Source organism: Pleurodeles waltl, chromosome 5 (genome assembly GCF_031143425.1).
Source record: "Pleurodeles waltl isolate 20211129_DDA chromosome 5, aPleWal1.hap1.20221129, whole genome shotgun sequence".
NCBI lineage: Eukaryota > Metazoa > Chordata > Amphibia > Caudata > Salamandridae > Pleurodeles > Pleurodeles waltl.
The window spans coordinates 1,237,396,750-1,237,417,867 of NC_090444.1; the positions used below are offsets into that span (position 1 = coordinate 1,237,396,750).

Genomic DNA, 21,118 nt, shown 5'->3' on the forward strand with positions numbered 1-21,118 from the left:
CTTGTGTGGGTAGGCTTAGCGCCCGCGACAGGATATGCCCCAAAACACAACGTGGACATATCACAGAAAACAGAGCTGTTTTTAGCAAAGTGACTACCTGTAGATTTTGGCCTCTAGCTCAGCCGCCACCTAGGGAAACCTACCAAACCTATGCATTTCTGAAAACTAGAGACCTAGGGGAATCCAAGGAGGGGTGACTTGTGTGGCTCGGACCAGGTTCTGTTACCCAGAATCCTTTGCAAACCTCAAAATTTGGCTAAAAAAAACACATGTTCCTCACATTTCTGTGGCAGAAAGTTCTGGAATCTGAGAGGAGCCACAAATTTCCTTCCACCCAGCGTTCCCCCACGTCTCCCGATAGAAATGATACCTCACTTGTGTGGGTAGGCCTAGCGCCCGCGACAGGATATGCCCCAAAACACAACGTGGACATATCACAGAAAACAGAGCTGTTTTTCGCAAAGTGACTACCTGTAGATTTTGGCCTCTAGCTCAGCCGCCACCTAGAGAAACCTACCAAACCTGTGCATTTCTGAAAACTAGAGACCTAGGGGAATCCAAGGAGGGGCGACTTGCGGGGCTCGGACCAGGTTCTGTTACCCAGAATCCTTTGCAAACCTCAAAATTTGGCTAAAAAAACACATGTCCCTCACATTTCTGTGGCAGAAAGTTCTGGAATCTGAGGAGCTACAAATTTCCTTCCACCCAGCGTTCCCCCAAGTCTCCCGATAAAAATGATACCTCACTTGCGTGGGTAGGCCTAGCGCCGGCGACAGGAAACACCCCAAAGCGCAACGTGGACACATCCTAAATTTTGGAAAAAAACAGAGGTGTTTTTTGCGAAGTGCCTACCTGTAGATTTTGGCCTCTAGCTCAGCCGGCACCTAGGGAAACCTACCAAACCTGTGCATTTCTGAAAACTAGAGACCTAGGGGAATCCAAGGAGGGGTGACTTGCGGGGCTCGGACCAGGTTCTGTTACCCAGAATCCTTTGCAAACCTCAAAATTTGGCTAAAAATACACATGTTACTCACATTTCTGTGGCAGAAAGTTCTGGAATCTGAGAGGAGCCACAAATTTCCTTCTACCCAGCGTTCCCCCAAGTCTCCCGATAAAAATGATACATCACTTGTGTGGGTAGGACTAGCGCCCACGAAAGGAAAGGGCCCAAAACACAACGTGGACACATCACATTTTTTTATAAAAAGCAGTGCCTACCTGTGGATTTTGGCCTGTAGCTCAGCCGACACCTGAGGAAACCTAGCAAACCAGTGCATTTTTGAAAACTAGAAACCCAGGGGAATCCAAGATGGGGTGACTTGCGGGGCTCTGACCAGGTTATGTTACCCAGAATCCTTTGCAAACATCAAAATTTGGCCCAAAAAACACTTTTTCCTCTCATTTCGGTGACAGAAAGTTCTGGAATCTGAGAGGAGCCACAAATTTCCTTCCACCCAGCGTTCCCCTAAGTCTCTCGATAAAAATGGTACATCACTTCTGTGGGTAGGCCTAGCGCCCACAAAAGGAAATGGCCGAAAACACAACGTGGACACAACATATTTTTTCACAGAAAACAGAGGTGTTTTTTGCAAGGTGCCTACCTGTGGTGTTTGGCCTGTAGCTCAGCCGGCCCCAGGGGGGGAGGGGGGGGCAGAAATGCCCTAAAATAAATTTGCCCCCCCAACCCCCACCCTCCCCCGCCGGGAGCGACCCTTGCCTACGGGGTCGCTCCCCCTGCGTGACATTGGCACCAAAAAACAAATCCCCGGTGCCTAGTGGTTTCTGCCCCCTTGGGGGCAGATTGACCTAAAATTGGCCAATCTGCCCCCAGGGGGGCAGAAATGGTCTAAATACAATTTGCCCCCCCCCCAGGGGAGCGACCCTTGCCTGATGGGTCGCTCCCCATCTCTAAAAAAAGAAACAACAACAAAAAAAACACAAAAAAAAAATTGCCCTGGCGCCTAGAGTGTTCTGCCCCCCCTGGGGGCAGATCGGCCTAATAAGAGGCCGATCTGTCCCCCGGGGGGGGCAGAAATGGCCTAAAATAAATTTGCCCCCCCAACCCCCACCCCCCGCCCCCTCGGGAGCGACCCTTGCCTACGGGGTCGCTCCCCCTGCGTGACATTGGCGCCAAAAAACAAATCCCCGGTGCCTAGTGGTTTCTGCCCCCTTGGGGGCAGATTGACCTAAAATCGGCCAATCTGCCCCCAGGGGGGCAGAAATGGTCTAAATACAATTTGCCCCCCAGGGGAGCGACCCTTGCCTGATGGGTCGCTCCCCATCTCTAAAAAAAAAGAAAGAACAAAAAAAAAAAAACACAAAAAAAAAATTTGCCCTGGCGCCTAGAGGTTTCTTCCCCCCCTGGGGGCAGATCGGCCTAATAATAGGCCGATCTGTCCCCCGGGGGGGCAGAAATGGCCTAAAATAAATTTGCCCCCCCAACCACCACCCCCCTCCCCGGGAGCGACCCTTGCCTACGGGGTCGCTCCACCTGCGTGACATTGGCGCCAAAAAACAAATCCCCGGTGCCTAGTGGTTTCTGCCCCCTTGGGGGCAGATTGACCTAAAATTGGCCAATCTGCCCCCAGGGGGGCAGAAATGGTCTAAATACAATTTGCCCCCCCAGGGGAGTGACCCTTGCCTGATGGGTCGCTCCCCATCTCTAAAAAAAAAGAAAGAACAAAAAAAAAAAACACAAAAAAAAAATTTGCCCTGGCGCCTAGAGGTTTCTTCCCCCCCTGGGGGCAGATCGGCCTAATAAAAGGCCGATCTGTCCCCTGGGGGGGCAGAAATGGCCTAAAATAAATTTGCCCCCCCAAGCCCCACCCCCCCCCCCCGGGAGCGACCCTTGTCTACGGGGTCGCTCCCCCTGCGTGACATTGGCGCCAAAAAACAAATCCCCGGTGCCTAGTGGTTTCTGCCCCCTTGGGGGCAGATTGACCTAAAATTGGCCAATCTGCCCCCAGGGGGGCAGAAATGGTCTAAATACAATTTGCCCCCCCAGGGGAGCGACCCTTGCCTGATGGGTCGCTCCCCATCTCTAAAAAAAGAAACAACAAAAAAAAAAAACACAAAACAAAAATTGCCCTGGCGCCTAGAGTGTTCTGCCCCCCCCCGGGGGCAGTTCGGCCTAATAATAGGCCGATCTGTCCCCCGGGGGGGCAGAAATGGCCTAAAATAAATTTGCCCCCCCAACCCCCACCCCCCGCCCCCCGGGAGCGACCCTTGCCTACGGGGTCGCTCCCCCTGCGTGACATTGGCGCCAAAAAACAAATCCCCGGTGCATAGTGGTTTCTGCCCCCTTGGGGGCAGATTGACCTAAAATCGGCCAATCTGCCCCCAGGGGGGCAGAAATGGTCTAAATACAATTTGCCCCCCAGGGGAGCGACCCTTGCCTGATGGGTCGCTCCCCATCTCTAAAAAAAAGAAAGAACAAAAAAAAAAAAACACTAAAAAAAAATTTGCCCTGGCGCCTAGAGGTTTCTTCCCCCCCTGGGGGCAGATCGGCCTAATAATAGGCCGATCTGCCCCCAGGGGGGGCAGAAATGGCCTAAAATAAATTGCCCTACCCCCCAGGGAGCGACCCTTGCCTAAGGGGTCGCTCCCTTTGCGTGAAATTCACGCAAAGAAAAAACTCCCTGGTGTCTAGTGGTTTCTACCCCCCTTGGGGGCAGATTGGCCTCATCAAAATAGGCCAATCTGCCCCCAAGGGAGGCAGAAATGGCCAAAATATAATTTTCCCCCAAGGGGAGCGACCCTTGCCTAAGGGGTCGCTCCCCACCAAAAAAAAAAAAAATGAAACAAACAAAAACAAAAATGGTCCCTGGTGCCTAGAGGTTTCTGCCCCCCCTGGGGGCAGATCGGCCTAATAGTAGGCCGATCTGCCCCCAGGGGGGGCAGAAAAGGCCTTCCCGAAAATATGCCCCCCCTTGGAGCGACCCTTGCCCAAGGGGTCGCTCCCTTTTGTCAATAACAATAAAAAAATAAAAAAATCCCTGGTGTCTAGTGGTTTCTACCCCTCTTGGGGGCAGATTGGCCTCATCAAAATAGGCCAATCTGCCCCCAAGGGGGGCAGAAATGGCCAAAATATAATTTTCCCCCAAGGGGAGCGACCCTTGCCTAAGGGGTCGCTCCCCACCTCAATAAAAAAAAATGTAACAAAAAAAAAAAAAAATGGTCCCTGGTGCCTAGAGGTTTCTGCCCCCCCTGGGGGCAGAAAAGGCCTTTTAAAAAAAATGCCCCCCCTGGGAGCGACCCTTGCCCAAGGGGTCACTCCCTTTTGTCAATTTCAAAGAAAAAAAAAAAAATCCCTGGTGTCTAGTGGGGTTTCAAAAGCCGGATTGCAAGCAATCCGGCTTTTGAAACCCTCGGAGGGACTTCAAAGGGAAGGAAATACTTTTCCTTCCCTTTGAAGCCCCTCCGGGCCTCCCAAGTGATTGAAAAAGAAATGCTTTTGCATTTCTTTTTCAATCGCGCTGGAAGCAGAGCTTCCAGCGCGACGAGGGAGGCCCCTGTGACACATCAGCGCGCACGCGCTGACGTCACAGGGGGGGGTGGGGGGGGGGGTTGGGGGTGGAAGGGGAAGGGATTCCCCGGTCAGCCCTGACCTAGGGGGGTGGGGGGGCGGCCCTCGGGAGGAGCGCTAGCGCTTCTCCCGAGGGAAGCATTCAGGACGTAATGGTTACGTCCATGGCGCCACACGGGCGCTGCCATGGACGTAACCATTACGTCCGTGGCGGGGAAGGGGTTAAATGTGTTTGTCATCACTGCAAGGCCTATCTCTCCCACAGGTTAACATTATAGTTGCCTTATTACATCTTACAAGCATAACTTCCAAATGGGGAGAGATGATTTCTTCATGTTTGGTGTCTCTGAAATCACAATTTGAAAATCTTAACTTATGCTGAAGTCATTTTTAAAATTGCAATTTTGAAAATGCCAGTTCTATAAAGTTAGCATTTTCTTGCCTTAGCCATTTGGTGCCTGCAGTGGGTCTCTGGTCACGTTTGGGTATAGTGGTAGTTGGGCTTTGTGTATTCCTCCTAGACAGCCACACACAATTGGAACTTAGGTGTGACGTAATGGGTCATCCAGGGCATTTTGGGAGGCAGAAGCTGGACATAGCATCACTTACACCTGAAAAGGCTGTGTCCTATTCACACACAGCAGACTTAACGACCCTGTATAGCCACTCCTGCCACCTTGGCACAGGGTAGGGGAGGCAAGACCCTTCAAAGCCACTGTCTAGAGGTTTCTCCAACCTTCCAGAGTCAGGGCACGGTATAAATACTAGACCCCAGACACCACCACTTCAGTACATTTCTAGACATGTGGATACTCTGTCTGCTGTGCTGCTGAAAGGACTTTCACTGTGCTGGACTGTGTTGTGATCGAGGACACTCAACACTGGTAAAAGCAGGTAAACAAAATTTAATAAAGAAACCAGGCAAAAGTGATCCTTCCTCTTTCCAGCCACAGGATAACTGACAAGGAGAGAACCACACCAAACTTAAGGTTCTAAAATAGTTATAATAAAGCATCACTCCACATGTTAAAGATATAACATAGTGACATGGGAATAGAGTACACTTAAACTTGTGGCACTATCTAATTGCTACAACTCAATACTACACATTTCCCCCTTTCTACCCGAACAACTAACACAATAAGGGAACATAATACAAAGAAAGAAAAATGCGAACCTGAGGTTCAACCAACCGGTACATAATCAAAGAGGTCTAAGATTCTTGGTTATACTTGACTCTCTTACCTTTTCAGTAAGTGCAGTGTCACACATACATTCATCCACATCCTCTCCACCATTCTTACCATCTCTTCTCGCCTTCACTCCTGAATCATTCACCAACTCATCATCATGTAGCTGTTGAGTCCCTCACTGGTATGCTTCTGTTGTGAAGTTCCCTTTTTGGATTGTCACCCCCCACTTTTTGTTGCTTGATGCTGTTGCTTTTGACCTGAAAGTATACTGAGGCCTGCTAACCAGACCTTAGTACCAGTGCTCTTTCCCTTAAATTGTACTGAGGTGTTTGCAAACCCAACTGGCGAGGACTTTACCACCCCTATAAGTCCCTAGTAAATGGTAACAAGAGTACCCAGGGCAGGGATGGTAAAGGAGTCACCAAGGCTGCATTACTGACAGTGCCCCTCTGCCTCACCCAAGTAAAAGTAAACCTGCAGAGCTGCCATGTCCGCCTGCACAAGCGGCTTACCTGCTCGAGTATGACTTGGCCCACACCAAGTGAGTCCATTCACTGCCATAGCACAGGTCAGACACTCCTAAGACAGGCCTCCTATAGCCCAGGAGGCAGGGTGCCCTGTGTTATGAGTGTGGGAATGTATGCACAAGCATATATGTCCCAGTGGCAGCATTTAAAGCTTAATGCAAGTGACCAACTGTCCAGAGGATAACATGGGCTGGCACTGGGGCAGTTATTCAGATGTCCAGCTACATGATGGCCCAGCAGATTTCCCCCATGTTTGGTATCAAACACTCTGCTTTTTAACCCTGAGCACGATTCTTGTACCCTGGATTAACTGGCATGTACCCTGGTGGCGTCCTTAGAGGAAGCAAACCAAGATACCAGCTTTCCCCTGCCTTGGCAGATTCTCCTGAGCCATTTGTCACCAAGACAAGAGTCTGCCCTCGTGCTGGACATGCTAACACTTCCCCCAGGACGGAGATAAAGGACCAGGGCAGAAAGGAGGTCTCACCTCCTCCCAGGAAGGCTAGTGTTTACAGTGATGAAGGTGATGTGCCTCAAAGGCTTCACTGCCCTATATCCCTATATGTGTAATCTCTTGTCCCTCACTCAAGGACAAAGACCTTCCCACACTGACAGGTGGGAAAATGAGCTATTCAGGGGATGTACACCCCCCCCAAAGACTAGCCATACCTTTAGGGTCGGCTAGAGGGTCTGTACAGCTGAAGAAGGGTTCTGCCATGTAGGCAAACCTTAGGAGTAGTCATCAGTTCAGGGACATGCTAGCCGCAGGGACCAGTAGACAATTGGCCACTGTCCCCCGCACCCTTAACGCCTCCTAAAGTAGGATTTAGGGCACTAGAATTTCAGTTCTAACTTTGAAAACAAGAAGAAGCAAAAAGAAGATGCCGCCACTGACAACATGACTTTGGACTCTGCGGCAGCGCAAAGAGGGAACACTTAAGTGCTCAAAGGAGACCATATACTGGAACTGCATGAACGACGTGTGCCTGTGAGGAAAACTCGTTGCTCCCAGAAAGAGAGATTCTAGTGAAAGTCAGAATTCAAAGCAGACTCCCCTGACTATTGGTACCAAACACCTGTAACCTGCAGAAGAAACACTGTGCTGCGTCCCCAGAAGTGCAACATGTCGGATCCCTCTTGAGTGAGCCCAAAGAAAGTCGATGACCAGCACCCTGGGAGTGGTAGTGAGGCTCTCACTAAGTTTTGAGCTGCTACCCCTTCCGGACGACCTGCAGAGGACAAGGTAATTGTGGACTACTTTTAATGCTGCCAAGGCTTGTCTGTCACAGGTGGGTAACCAACAGGTTCTCGGACATCACTGACTCCAGAACAGTTCCCCAGCAGAGTACTGAGGTTGCGAACAACGCCACTCCTGAAAACCTGCATCTTGCAGGAGGTGATTCTGAAAGGAACAAAAAAGCATCTTTGGCACAACTAGTCCGGTTATTGACAGCTGCAAGGCCACCTCTGCACCCGGAGCCGTCGGACGTGGTGGTGAAGTTCCAGCTGTGGAATCCAGATCCTGGGACCCCAAAGGCCTCTACTTTCCAAGGGTACAGTGTGAGTCCACCCCGATGAGTGCTTTTGTCAAGTGCTGCATTTTGGCTTCGCCCGCAGATCCGGTCAGCACCAAGGACAGCAAGAGCATCTCTGCACCCCTACTCCCTGGGCAAGTTAACTAGAAACTGACTGTTGAAACTTAGTCTAAGGACCCGCAAGACATTATCTCCAAGTGGGTTCCCACGAGTTCACCCTACAAGTGACCGATTACACACTAAGATTTTCCCTATTGAATTCAATGGAAGTCATTTGACCATTAAAATTATTCTATTTTTCAACTCGTTAAGAATTCAGAACTGCAGTTGTGTGTAAGATAAAAAGTTTGTTTTGGTGTCTAAATTAAGATTAAAATCCGCTTTATGTTTCTAAATTGGTGTCAGATTTATTTCGAGTTGTGTCATTTACTTATCATACATGTGGTTGTTGTGAAATGCTTTATACATGTTCCTCTAAGTAGCATGACTGCTCTTTACCACTCTACCAGGACTGAGCTAACTTTTACTAGTGTAAACCCAAGATCCACTTCTGGGTAACATGCCAGTATTACATGGTAAGACGCCTCAGTCATACCACATAATACTGCCACCTTCCTATAGGTTCTCATTCACATCAACTGTCACCCCTCTTTGGTATAATGCCACTTTGAATGTATTCCATTTACTGCCATTATCCAACTTCACATAGCCTCCACATACTCTCTTCACTTTGAATGGGCTCCAAAGTGTTCATAGTTCTCCACTCACTCTTTCATGCTTTATTTTCACCCACTCACCTTCTTCCCTCATTCACACTCGTCTCACAGTGACTGTTGGTCAGCCATGTAGGAGTTAACTTAGGGCCAGGCTTCCTCCCTCTCATTTTTCCAAAGGGAGATACATAGGTTACATTATTTACTGTAGTGCGATGAGCCCACCCCATGTTGTTTACCATAAGCTCACCAGGCTAGTGTCAGGAGAAAATAATTCAATACTCTTACCCTCACAGTGCTCCTCCAAATTTACCCACCATCATGTATGGTGACCCTTAGTACGTCAAGACCATTTCTTTTGCTACTGCCAGCACAATCTCACATTCAGGCATGGCAAAACTACTGCCACTGTCCACTCATACATCGACCTTTAACATTCAGCACCACAATCCTTGCTCCTTTGGCCACACTGTCTACACTCAACACTTTATCACTCTTACAGACCTGAGCAAAATGGCCTTTCTTGCCACATTTTTTTGCACAGAACATTCCTCGCATGGCAAGTAGGGCTATTGTTTGTGTCCTACATTGCCAACCCTGTTAGCACTTCTCTCTGCAACATTTGCTCACAATGCCAACTCCCTTGCCTTTCCCATCATATGGACCCCTTAAGATACTGTTGACATTCTCATCATAAGTGTCTTCAAAATAGGATAAGTTGCTCACACTGCTCTCATGCTCACATTCCTTCTGTCAGCCAGGGGTCCTTAACCCAATTAACCCAACCATTTTTGTTCCCCATTCCTTCAACAATCTATTCTCTACGTCGTTTTTCAGTGAAGGGTTTTCATTAAAAGATATTCCTGGATTCTCTGCCTTTAAGTGCACCTCAATGACTGGTTTCTAATCAAGAGGTTTGGGAGGTCACCAAATATACAGTACACATACATGTCATGACCTTTAAACAAGCAGCATAGTTCTCAGCTTCCCTTTGAGTTTCCTTGTGTCTTTCCGAAGAATTTATGATTTTGCAACACTATATTGATGCAGGAGCCAAAATTACCTTCAAGCATTTTTACTGACACCTCACATATATCTAATGTTCATGTATATCTAATGGTTCCTCTTACTTATTACTAATGGATTTAACTCGTCAGCGCTCTCGGAGATGGTCCTACCCTCATTATCTAGATTACATAACAACACACCTTGTTTTCTCACAGAGGGAAACTTCTCCATTGGCAATGAGGTATGAGTTAAAGAGTTTCTTCCAATATTTCACTGGACAAATGAGGACCAACTTTTTCAGACAGAAATACAAGAGGTTGAGATATACATGCTGCAGCCATGCCCATACTTTCTTTCAGACCCATGATTTTTAAAGAAAATAGAAGGAAAGTAGCAGTCAGTTCCTCTGGACAATTGCCATACAGCATCAATCTTTCGCTAGATTAGACCCTTCTCCTCTCAAGCATGTGTACAGTCTACCAATGTTATAAGTTCTTCACAGGCAGTCAAGAGCCAAGAAGCTAAAACTTGCTAGAACAACTGCTCCGAAATCCATAATTCACAAAGAGTTTAAACATTTCTCACTACTCAATGGGATTCAAGCCACTGATAAGCTTAGCAGTTATAGCTCTCTCATGCGTTTACTTCCTTCTGTTTTTCGGTGTATTAGTGTCACCCTGCTGTGTCAAGAGGCACGATCAAACATCGGTTGGCATCATCATCAAGCAGCACCACACTGGTCAGTGCCAAAAATGGGGTCAGGTCACATTGTAACATCACAGTGTTACTATGCCTGTCGTGTGTTCTAGTTCTTCAGCAGAAGGTAGCAATCACGTCTTTCAGAGTGGATCACACGGACATCTTTTCATCTCTCTCCATAACGCAGCAGCACAGCCCCCTGGTGCGAAAGCAGGGACTGACCACCTTGGAGGTGCCAGTCAGCAGCGTGGTAGCATTGCACAAGAAACAAATACATTACTTGCACAGTTCAATAGTCTGGCATCAAGCAGGCTTGAATGGGTAGGAAATAGGTGATAAAATTCAAAGTTGAACACCAAGGCCCCAAAGTATGTCTTGTCTGGAACCACAAAAATCCTTGAAACGACAGTGTGTGGGAAAATTCCAGACTGCTCTGCCTTATGCCAGTTTTTCCACAATTGGATGATTCAATATAAAATAAGTTTAGGTACAAGAATGAACAATGAGAACCTTTAAATGAAGCTTCACAATTGCTACGTTTCACATAGCCGTTCCAAATTAACGGTAATGGTTTGTATTTTAAAACTGGGGATCTAAGACTCCGGGGTACGCTTGATCACAAAATGTGTTTCTTCTGAGACAGTGTGTGATTGTGAGCCAAGTAGAAAAGCTGTGAATGCAGACATCTGCATGCAAACCAAATATTTGGTGGGAGGTGCAAGGGTGTTTGTATATGGTTTCTTAAAAAAACTAGTAGATAACTGGTAGAGGATATGTGTAATCGACCATCATCTATATCATGTGAAGATATATCCGATCTTTTATTCGTAATATATGAACAGTAACTATTTTAGAAATCTATTTTCGGTTCACTTAAGATCTGACAAATGTGTTTTCCAGCATCAGACTGCTGTCAACTCCAACCAATTTCACCCGTTTGCCAACAATTGTATTAAAAGAGAAAATAATGACTGCAGTACTGACACACAAAGTTTAAGATATTTTGTGTTGTAAAAAACAGGATTTTTGACATTTCTCCTATCCCACTACAGCAACTTCCTATAGCTATGCCCAAGATTCAAGTACCCGACCATCAAGTCTGTAATAAAGAACCTACACAATTTATTCCTCACCTTCCAGTAACAAACTGTAGCAGCAAAATTCGCTCCTCAGGAGTAATTTCTTGGACAACTTCCCAGAACCACTAGGGGAAAAACAGAGAAGTTAATCATGTTTTAGACTAAAACAAATGAGGATTATAGAACAATGCATTTCTTAACCAAAGGTGCTTCTTACATCCTGCATGAAGAAACTACTTGTACTCTGCCATAGCATCTTAGCCACATGTGCAAACTTATTCTTGATCACTGGCCCCAAAGGGTAAAACACAGTATTGCTGTAAAGAATATTTTTCATAGAAAGAAACAAAGGGCCATATGTACGAACACTTTTTCTCATAGACACAGAATGGGTAAAAACCTTTTCTACATCTGGCCCAAAATGTCTTGGGAGGGGGTATGAATGTGAATTTCAAATGAGTGTTACAAATATATTCCCTACATTCCCCCACTACCCTGATTCACAAATGCAGTGCATTCAGCTTTGTAATATTGCTATGTTTTAGGGTTTTGTGCTTTGCTCTGACCCAGAGAAACTACTAGTCTCAAAGAATTCAGTGAGGGAATTAGGATGCACGTTGATGTATCGCTCAAGTTTTCTTGGCGTAAAGTTTTAGTATTGTGGTTGTAGGTTTGTAATCTAGCAACAACACGTGAGTTACTTGAGCAACATTAGTCTTATCCGTGATTCTATACCAAACTATAGAACAGAGCCAGTATATAATATTTTAATACAATGTTAACTATATCTCTTGAGAGGGGGTGCGAACAATTTTAAAGGCATATGGTTAAATAGTGTTAGGATGTGATTTCTACTCTGGACTAAAAATAAATTAAGTTGGGTTTTGTAATGTGGAATGTTTTAGCGCATGGGTCTGGGAAAAACTTAAATGCCACTAGCGTACTTTTTGAAGACATCAGAGTTCAGCATTTCTCATTCCTTTAACCAAAATAACTGTACCTCAAAACACAGGAGAGTTGGTCACCTTGTTCTGTGGACTGGTTTTCCCAACTGTGGTTGGCAAATATATGGACAATACGACTATACATTTAGCATTTTTTAACTGTCAAATGATGGAGCTCTAAGACGGGGGAGGGGGTGCAAGTAAGATAAGATTTAGGAATGAACAATGCTAACTATTTGTTATCCTAGCTGACAGTTGGCAGGCACCACTTTCAAAGTTTGCAGTTGGACTTGCTTGTAATGAAATTGTGGTTGCAAGCAACTAGAAATCATGAAAACACAAGTGCCACAAAAGAAGCCGCAGCATGCTGCAAGTCACGAGCGCAACAAAAACAATGCATATTACATTTTCACTGCAAAACAAGTCTCGGTCCACAAGTTTTTCTGTCAGTGACACTTTGTTAACAGCAGATTAGAATAAACAAAAACATGATTGAGAATGAGAAAGTGCAAATTTTTACTTTCCGCACTCTGTAACGCTGGTGCTTTCGGGTGCACATTTTGTCATGGATCCTTTAACGTCCTGAAGTCTGCTCACATTCTACAGAAACTTGGCATCGCCATAGAAGAACAAACACAAATGACTTGGCATGTTCAAGCTCAGATCAGTGGGCGGTGAGAATTTATAGTGAGGATGTTTTTGAAGTTGTTTGGTTACAGTTCACCTCGGTGGGCACCAACAACATATCTCATGAAGTGGAGGCCCAATGCACTCTACTCTTCTCCTTCACCTCCTGGTTGATGATGCAGGGGCTAAAGAAGGAGCTTCCAGATCCATCTCACACATGGCTCCCTGTTGTGCTGGCATCAGTGGAAATAGACCACTGATAAGCACGTCAGCCTCCTGTATTCTTCGGTCATTTCTAATCAGTGAGGAAAGAAATGTACGGGATATATGGTGACAATTGAAGCTTTGAATAGATTCCTCGTGTTGTAAACTTTCCCTGCTTTTGAAAATCATAATAGATGGAACATTAATCACAGTCCCTTCTGAACATGTTTGCTACAGAACCAAACCATGGATGGACGCAAAGATTGTTGGCAGATGTTGCTTTATTTGAGCAATAAAAGGCATCATGCCTTGCAGATCCCTCCTGATCAATCCACAATCTTTGTTATAGTTAGCCAAAATGTTCGGCACCTAGTTATTTAAACGGGTAGCCATTAAAAGGGCTCAGAAAATGAAACCAGATCATGTTTACAATTGGGAGAATTTGGCATGTGAATGTCTTCGAGATCTCTATAATCACTGGACATAGGAAATGCCTAAAGGGGAACATTCTCCGCTTTTTTTCGAGGTCCATCAGATAAGTGTCATATAAGGACATATGTATTTCTGTGTCACGGACAAATCCATACTTTTTAACCTTCGGAAGACACCACCAGAGTACAAATTAATTCTATCCATTTCACCTTAAACAGGGGAAAGATTCAAATACATTTTCATGGAATCAAAGTGCTAATGAACCTTTCACACATTGACCACACTTTGTTTTTTTATGAAAGTACATTAAAGGTGAAAAAACATAACTCCCAGCAAGGATGCTCTTATGACCTTGGAAGCAGAATCTTCCACATTTAAAAGCTAAGAAATATTTTGTCTATTTTATGTCAAATAAATTAGGTTATTGTGATGGATGCAAGTATTAATGCCAAACAGGATTACTACATTACGAGTTGTTTTTCTCTCCATCAATATTCTCCTACACTTGCAAGTAACTAACTTAACATTAGAAGTTAAAATTGAATCTGTAAAAATGCATTGGGTGATAGGGTATGATGCTGACTTGTATCCTTAAAAGGGAACATGTAAGGAAATATAGTAAATCCCTGCATTGATTGTCCATGGATCAAAAAGTGGAGATTATGTCATCATTTCAAGAGGGAAAAGTGATCCGTATGTCAAAGAGCAATGATCAGGCACTCACTGACAGTAGATTTCTATTGACATTTTTTTTTATTTCTTTTTGCCTTGCTCCCCGTCTTTTCCAGGCTTAGACCAAGATCCTCTTATATTACATTCTATTATAACTCAATTAATACAGGCACCTGGATCCCTCTAAAAGCATAGTTTGAGATTTAACTGTTGCTCTCAATCAAAGAAACTGTAGATAGTGGGATTGCCTTTTATAAATACTGGACGCTAGAAATATACTGTGCAAGAAAAAATCATGAAAACACAGGATATCAAATAGGAATATAATAGATTTTGGCAATTTGACAAAGGATACCCATATCACAATTACTGGAGACAAATGGGGCATACATTCATCAAAGTCCCATGAAGCAGGTAAATAAGTTATCATGAAGTGTGACTGTGGATCACATGTCAAACGAAATCAACAAGAAAAAAAACCAAGAGAATCATAATATCAGACAAGGTCGATCAGGGAAAGGCCTTGCTATACATGGTTATAAATCCTAATGGAATGCAAGTCAACTTTATTATTGGGCTGTCATATTTGATAAAATGTCAGTGAGCAGCACAAAGCTTTGTCTGGTTGGTTATATGAGTGATAAACAAAGCTATATATATAATATATAGGTGCTAAGGCAACTTAAATACATTCTTCAAATATATAGTTGATGTTTTACTTGGGTTGCATTAACCAAACACACAAAAATATTTCTGCAAGTAGTTATATGCATATACTAATGGGTGCATTAGTCTTTTCCGCCTAAACAGTTCCGTGAAGGTTCCTATTTTTCTTCAATTTGTGCCCACACAAAGTAATTTGCTTCATTACAGTTTTAGCAGGTTAAATTTTCCTTTGAGCAGTGCAGCTGAAAATCAAATGACTAAATGACATTTCTATGGAAAACTGATAATGTGTGAATACAGTTCAGCGGTTCTACCACAACAGTCACCTGTTTTAGGTCTGGAGTTAGCCAACACCTTTTGATTTTTACAAAAATATAAGTACAATATTCTTATTTAAAACAGTTTTCAGCAAGTTTTCTATACGCAATACTTATCTAAATCAAACTATACGAAAACGACAAAAAAAAAAACATACACAAGTGAAGCTATGACTTTTCAAAATGATAGAAACTTACTTTTTAGAAAAGAATGGAAACGTCGTTGTTACACAAAGTACCTGGTTTGCATTAAAAATGAAGCCGCATGGGCAAGCGTGTGTCAGAAAAGTCAGCAATGCGTTGTTTCCTTACTCGCAAGTGCATCATTTCTTCTCCAGTCGGGTAGGCGATGCATAATTTTCTCTCCCGCAAGAGAGCGATGTGTCAATTTCTGGACACGGCACGTTGATTTTGACACCCAGCGATGATGCGTGTGAAATCCGGCCACACTGTGATGGAAAACCGAGCTGTGTGGGATTTGTGTTATTTTCAGTAGCCGCAAGTGTGTGTTGTGTTGTTTCTCCAGCTACAGTGCAGGTGATGCCTCAATTTCAGCCACGAGGTGGGTGGCGCATCGTTTTTACAGCCACGTTGCAGGTGGTGCATCAAAAATTTCCCCACACGGCTTTCTGTGCTTGGATTTCAGTCCTTGTTCTACCAGCTTCACCTTTTAAAGGGCCAGGGACTGGATAGGGCACCACTTGGCAGGGCAGGAGTCTCAGCAGAGAGTCCAAATGCCAGCAGAGGAAGTATTTGATGGCAATGAGACTTCAAAACAGGAGGCAAGCTCAGCTGAAGCTCCTGAAGACACTTCGCAAGCAGGAATATACCACAAAGTCCAGTCTTGTCCTCTTTCAGGCAGAAGCAGCAATTGCAGGCCAACCCAGAAAAGCACAGTCACAGGCAAAGGGGCAGTACTCCTCCTCCAGCTTTTCTGCTTGGCAGAGGTTCCTCTTGGTTCAAGATGTAATCTGAAAATCTGGGGTTTTGGGTCCACTACTTATACCCCTTTCTGCCTTTGAAGAAGGCAAACTTCAAAGGAAAGTCTCTGCTGTTCACAAGATCCTGCCTTGCCCAGGCCTGGCCCCAGACACACACCAGGGGGTTGTAGACGGCACTGTGTGAGGGAAGGCACAGCTCATTCAGGTGTGTCAGCTCCTCCCTTCACTTCAGCCCAAATGTCCCATCAGGATATGCAGGCTACACCCCAGCTCCCTTTCTGTCACTGTCTAGTGGATATTGAAAAACAGCCCAACTGTCAGTCTGACCCAGACAGGGAATACAAAATTAGGCAGAGTCACAGAATGGTTTAGGCAAGAAAATGCCCACTTTCTAAAAGTGGCATTTTCAACTGAATCTAAAAACCAACTTTATCAAAAGATGTCTCTTTAAATTGTGAGTTCAGAGAACCCAAACTCCATATGTCAATGTGCTCCCAGTGGGAAACTACACTTCAAAAGTATTTAAGGGAAGTCCCCATGTTAACCTATGAGATAGATAGACCTTGGAACAATGAAAAATGAATTTGGCACAATTTCATGTTGGGACATGTAAAACACATAGTACATGTTCCACCTTTAACATACACTGCACCCTGCCCCTGGGGCTACCTAGGGGCTACTTTAGGGGTGTCTTACATGTATAAAAATGGAAGGTTTGGGCCTGCCAAGTGGGTACACTTGCCAGGTCGAATTGTCAGTTTATAAATGCACACACAGACACTGCAGTGGCAGGTCTGAGACATGTTTACAGGGATACTCAGGTGGGTGGCACAACTAGTGCTTCAGGTCCACTAGTAGCATGTGATTTAAAGGCCCTGGGCACCTCTAGTGCACTTCACTAGGGACTTACTAGTAAATCAAATATCCCAGTCATGGGAAAGCTAATTACACATACAAGTTACACAGGGAGCACTTGCACTTTGCACTGGTCAGCAGTGGTAAAGTGTCCAGAGTACCAAAACCAGCAGAAACGAAGTCCAGCACACAGTCAAAACATAGGAAACAGGCACAAAAGACAGGGGAGACTATGCCAAGGATGCCAGATCTAACAAGGCCGCTATATACCAGTGAGCCTGGTGATGGCTCAGGACACATTACACACTTTAGGCCAGATTTGGATGCTGGCAGAGGGGTTGTCCTGTCACAAATCTAAATCCTATTATGTCCTACAGGATTTAGATTTTGGCGGATGGGCTATCCCCCACCGTTGTAACAGAGTAATCCCTCCGCTAATATCTAAATCAGGCCCTTTATGTGTTCCTGTATCTGGCGAATCCTGTTGAAAATTCCTTTTGGAGTGTCCTTGAAGTGAACTCCTGGTATTTCACAGCATAACAGATTGCGTCCATGTAAAACTGTTCTGTATTAAATTGTGGAAAGCTTCAAAATTATACATGGGAATTCATTAGCAGGCATTTCTTACGAACATGTTTATTCAGGGCTTAATTTCACCAATGGTTCTAAACAAAACAGCATTTATCCAGTTTAACTTGCAAAACTTATTAAAAAAAATGTAATGCTCTCTTTCCTTTCTTTCCTCCTTTCACTATTTCCTTTTTTCTTTCTTTCCTTCTTTCTTTTTTCTTTCATTTCTTCCTTCGTTCTTCCCTGCTTGCCTTTATTGTCTTTTGTTCCTTTTTATTTTATTCTTTTCTTTTTTCTTTCCTTCTGACTTGCTATCATTCTTCTTTCATTCATTCTTTTCTTTCTTGCTTCCTTTTTCTTTCCCGCTTTTTTCTTTCATTCCTTCTTGCTTCCCTTTTCTCCTGTCTTAATTCTTTCTTCCCTCTTTTTCTACTTTCATTCTTTCTTCCTTACTATCATTCCTTCCCTTTCTTCTTGCTTTTCTTCTCTTTTTATTTATCTTTGCCTTCTTCCCTCTTTCTCTTTTTTCTTTCTTTCTTGTGTTCATGCCCTCTTACTTTCATTTCTTCTGTCCTTCTTTCTTGCTTTGACTTTCTGTTCTTTCTTACTGTCCTTCCTTCTTTCTGTCACTCTTTCTTCCCTTCGTCCCTTCTTTCTTGCCACCTGTCTGTCCTTCTTTCTTTCCTTCCTTTCCTTCTGTCTTAACTTATTTATTGCTGTCTTTCTTTGTTCTTTCCTTTCTTCTTACCTTTCTTTTTCTTTCCTTTCTTCTACCCTTCTACTTCCTTTCTTTCTTCTCAAAAGAAAGTGGCTGACAGACAATGAGACAACACTTGGCTTTTTTAGGTCTGTGTTAACCAAGACCTTTTGATTTTACTAAAATTATGTGTATGAAGTTACTCATAGGGGATTTCAGCCACAATTGATCCGTTTGTTTTTCACATTTTTCTCCAACCCACTCAAGCATGCATCAAGGGAAAATGTGCCATCCAACTTCAGCCACTGGATGACTTCACTATGAGTTAATGCATGCTTACCTTTCGCAAGGAGCACATCCACACACAAAGTAGTTACCTCCAGGGTCAGGGAGTACTATTGTAAAGTTAGCTTTTTGAGGCTAAAATTTTCATTTTCCATTTTGTCTATAATTTTTTCAATTGATACATGCCCAGCAGCTTTTCAGACAATAAAGTTTTCAAAATACTTGACTAAACAAAGCAAGAATTGCAAAAAAGGCTGTTAGACCACGCCAGAACTATTGGCTTTGCCAATGCTTCTTTCTACTGTTGCAGGATATGTTTGGACAAACACTTGCTCTAGCCAGGGTTGGACTGGCCATAGTGGGAATCAAGTGTTTCCCTTAGAGGATGGAAAGTTGGTGGCCGATTTTGCAGCAGTGCCTCGAGTAACAACAAGCATTCGCAATCCAATGGGTCTTGTGTTTGTTCGAGTTAGAGCTATTAGCGTTGGAAATTCCTTACTGGACTTTTCTTGCCACATACATTGAAAATGAAAAGTAAAACAGTTGACATAAGCAAGCCTATTCAAAGTACCACGTCCCCCATGAGCACAAAGGGTAGAGACAAAAGAAAAAAGAAGTTTGCTCGCAGTGGCACGTATCGGCAGACATGCAATTATCCATGTAACAAGGTTGATGGCCAAGGCAGTAACAAAACTGCCCCCAGGAGGGACAAACGTAAAGCTTTTACCAACAATAACAAAGGATTTTTGAAAGGCAAGCCCATGAAAGAGTGATAGTGATGGGCGAGGTTAAAAGTCCACAGATAGATTACACTATCGATTGCATGCTCAATCTAAAAACAGATGTGCCTCAACACTTGGAGCCTCTGCTCCCCCCCACATACCTCTCCCCCACTGCCACCTCAGGTATCTGGTTTGACAAAATTGCGGGGGCTGCTTGGGTGCCCAGTCCAGCCCAGGCCCTAACAGAAACTGACAAACTCTCAAGCGCTTGAACAATTTCTCGACATTGTCCTGAAACTGGACTGCAGTATAGATAATGTGTTAAATGAAAAGGTGGACATCCTGTTAGCATGTCCAGCAATTAAAGTATATATACATTTTATTAACTGAGATAAGATGACAACAAGGTACAATACATTGGCCTTTGAAGTCACACAGCTCTGACTTAAGATGATCTCAAATATGGTTTTCAAAAATGCAAACAGATGAACTGGACTTCCTATGTTCCGATACAGAGAAAAAGGTGGTACTCAGGCAATTAACAGCTGAGATACACAAAATTAGCTGATCTGTTCCACGTATACACATCAGACAATGCCTGCTAATAAATATAAATCCTAAAGTTTTATCTTTGCAGCAGGTCAAAGCTGTGAAAGCTGAATTAATTACTAATAAATTTGCATTGATTAAGGGTTAAGAATTCACATGAATTAGGTTAACATAGAAAATAATGTGCCTCTTGGAAAATATGCCCACTTGAGTGGCCACCCCACTTGAGTGGCCACCATATGAGAATAAAGATTAACAAATAATTCACATTTAAAGTTAATTATTGTGCACACTTAGAATAAAATATATTAATGGGTTATACTAATATATTAATGTTATATATTTGCTTAAATAGTGTAGAGCTTTCGGTTTGGACCTAGTTGACAAAGCCTCATGTTAAGTTCCATGTCCTAATAAAGGTTTGTAAATGTCTTGTGAAAGCAGAGAATTAATATTATTCATTGTTCACACTGCGCTGAACAACAATTTGTAAATGTCTTAAACATTCTCACGAGAACTGCTTTTGGAGATGTTCTGTACTAGAACTAACAATGGATGCACTAACTACAGCTAGGATTGCAAGTAAAAAGTTACCTGAGGAAGCGCACGATGGGAACCGGAGAAGAAGAGCCAATCATCGACGTGTGAAAGACTTTAGTTATATTTTAGATTTAGAATTCAGAAACTATTGGTCCTAATGTAAACATATGATTTTCTGACCGATGACGGCGTGAGAAAATGCTTTGTGAATTTTGATATATCCAGACCATACTTTGGAGAAGAGTCCAGTTCAATGAGAGTAGTTCAGTCAGTTTTCCAGCCCTTTAGTGTAGAAGGTGCAGACGCTTTTCAATTCTAGTCCTGTTAGAACTTATTCCCTGTCCTTTGTCTAATAGTTTGGTAGTTCTACCTATTCCGACCCTTAGTAAACCTGTTCGAGGAGCACCACCGTTCCAGATGTTTTCCTTAGTTTTATCCCCATTGAGTAATTGCAGTGGTGCTGTTTCTTTGGCTTAATGTCCTAAGTGGTTCAGAACTTAGAGCCCAACTGTGGCTGAGCCAAATCCTTTTACTGTCCGATTGCTGATGTTGACCAGACGATGTCCAACTGACGAAGAGAAATCGCAGCTTGCTGATCCATTGAGGAGAGGTATAACGAAGTGCTAATTGTGTCTGTTGAACATTTTTGTTCTTTCTTTTAGATAACACCCACTATTTTGATACAGCCCTAGTTAGATGTTGACTAAATTTTTTGCATGAAGCCCAAACATGGTATTCTAATTGGAGGGTTACTTAGTTTGCCCAAATGTTGACAAATGTTATTAACAAAGAGTTGATTTTGCTCATCTGTTGAATCT

General features: G+C 43.9%; 1 protein-coding gene across 2 annotated transcripts in view; it reads right to left on the bottom strand.

Moving 5' to 3' along the window:
• The window catches only part of HACE1 (HECT domain and ankyrin repeat containing E3 ubiquitin protein ligase 1), a 299,062-nt gene that overhangs the window by 47,109 nt on the left and 230,835 nt on the right, over positions 1-21,118 (bottom strand). For both annotated transcript variants that reach the window (XM_069235476.1, XM_069235475.1), the window contains exon 22: positions 11,334-11,404. In XM_069235476.1, coding sequence (XP_069091577.1) covers positions 11,334-11,404 — 71 coding nt within the window. The remainder of the gene's footprint in view (positions 1-11,333; positions 11,405-21,118) is intronic.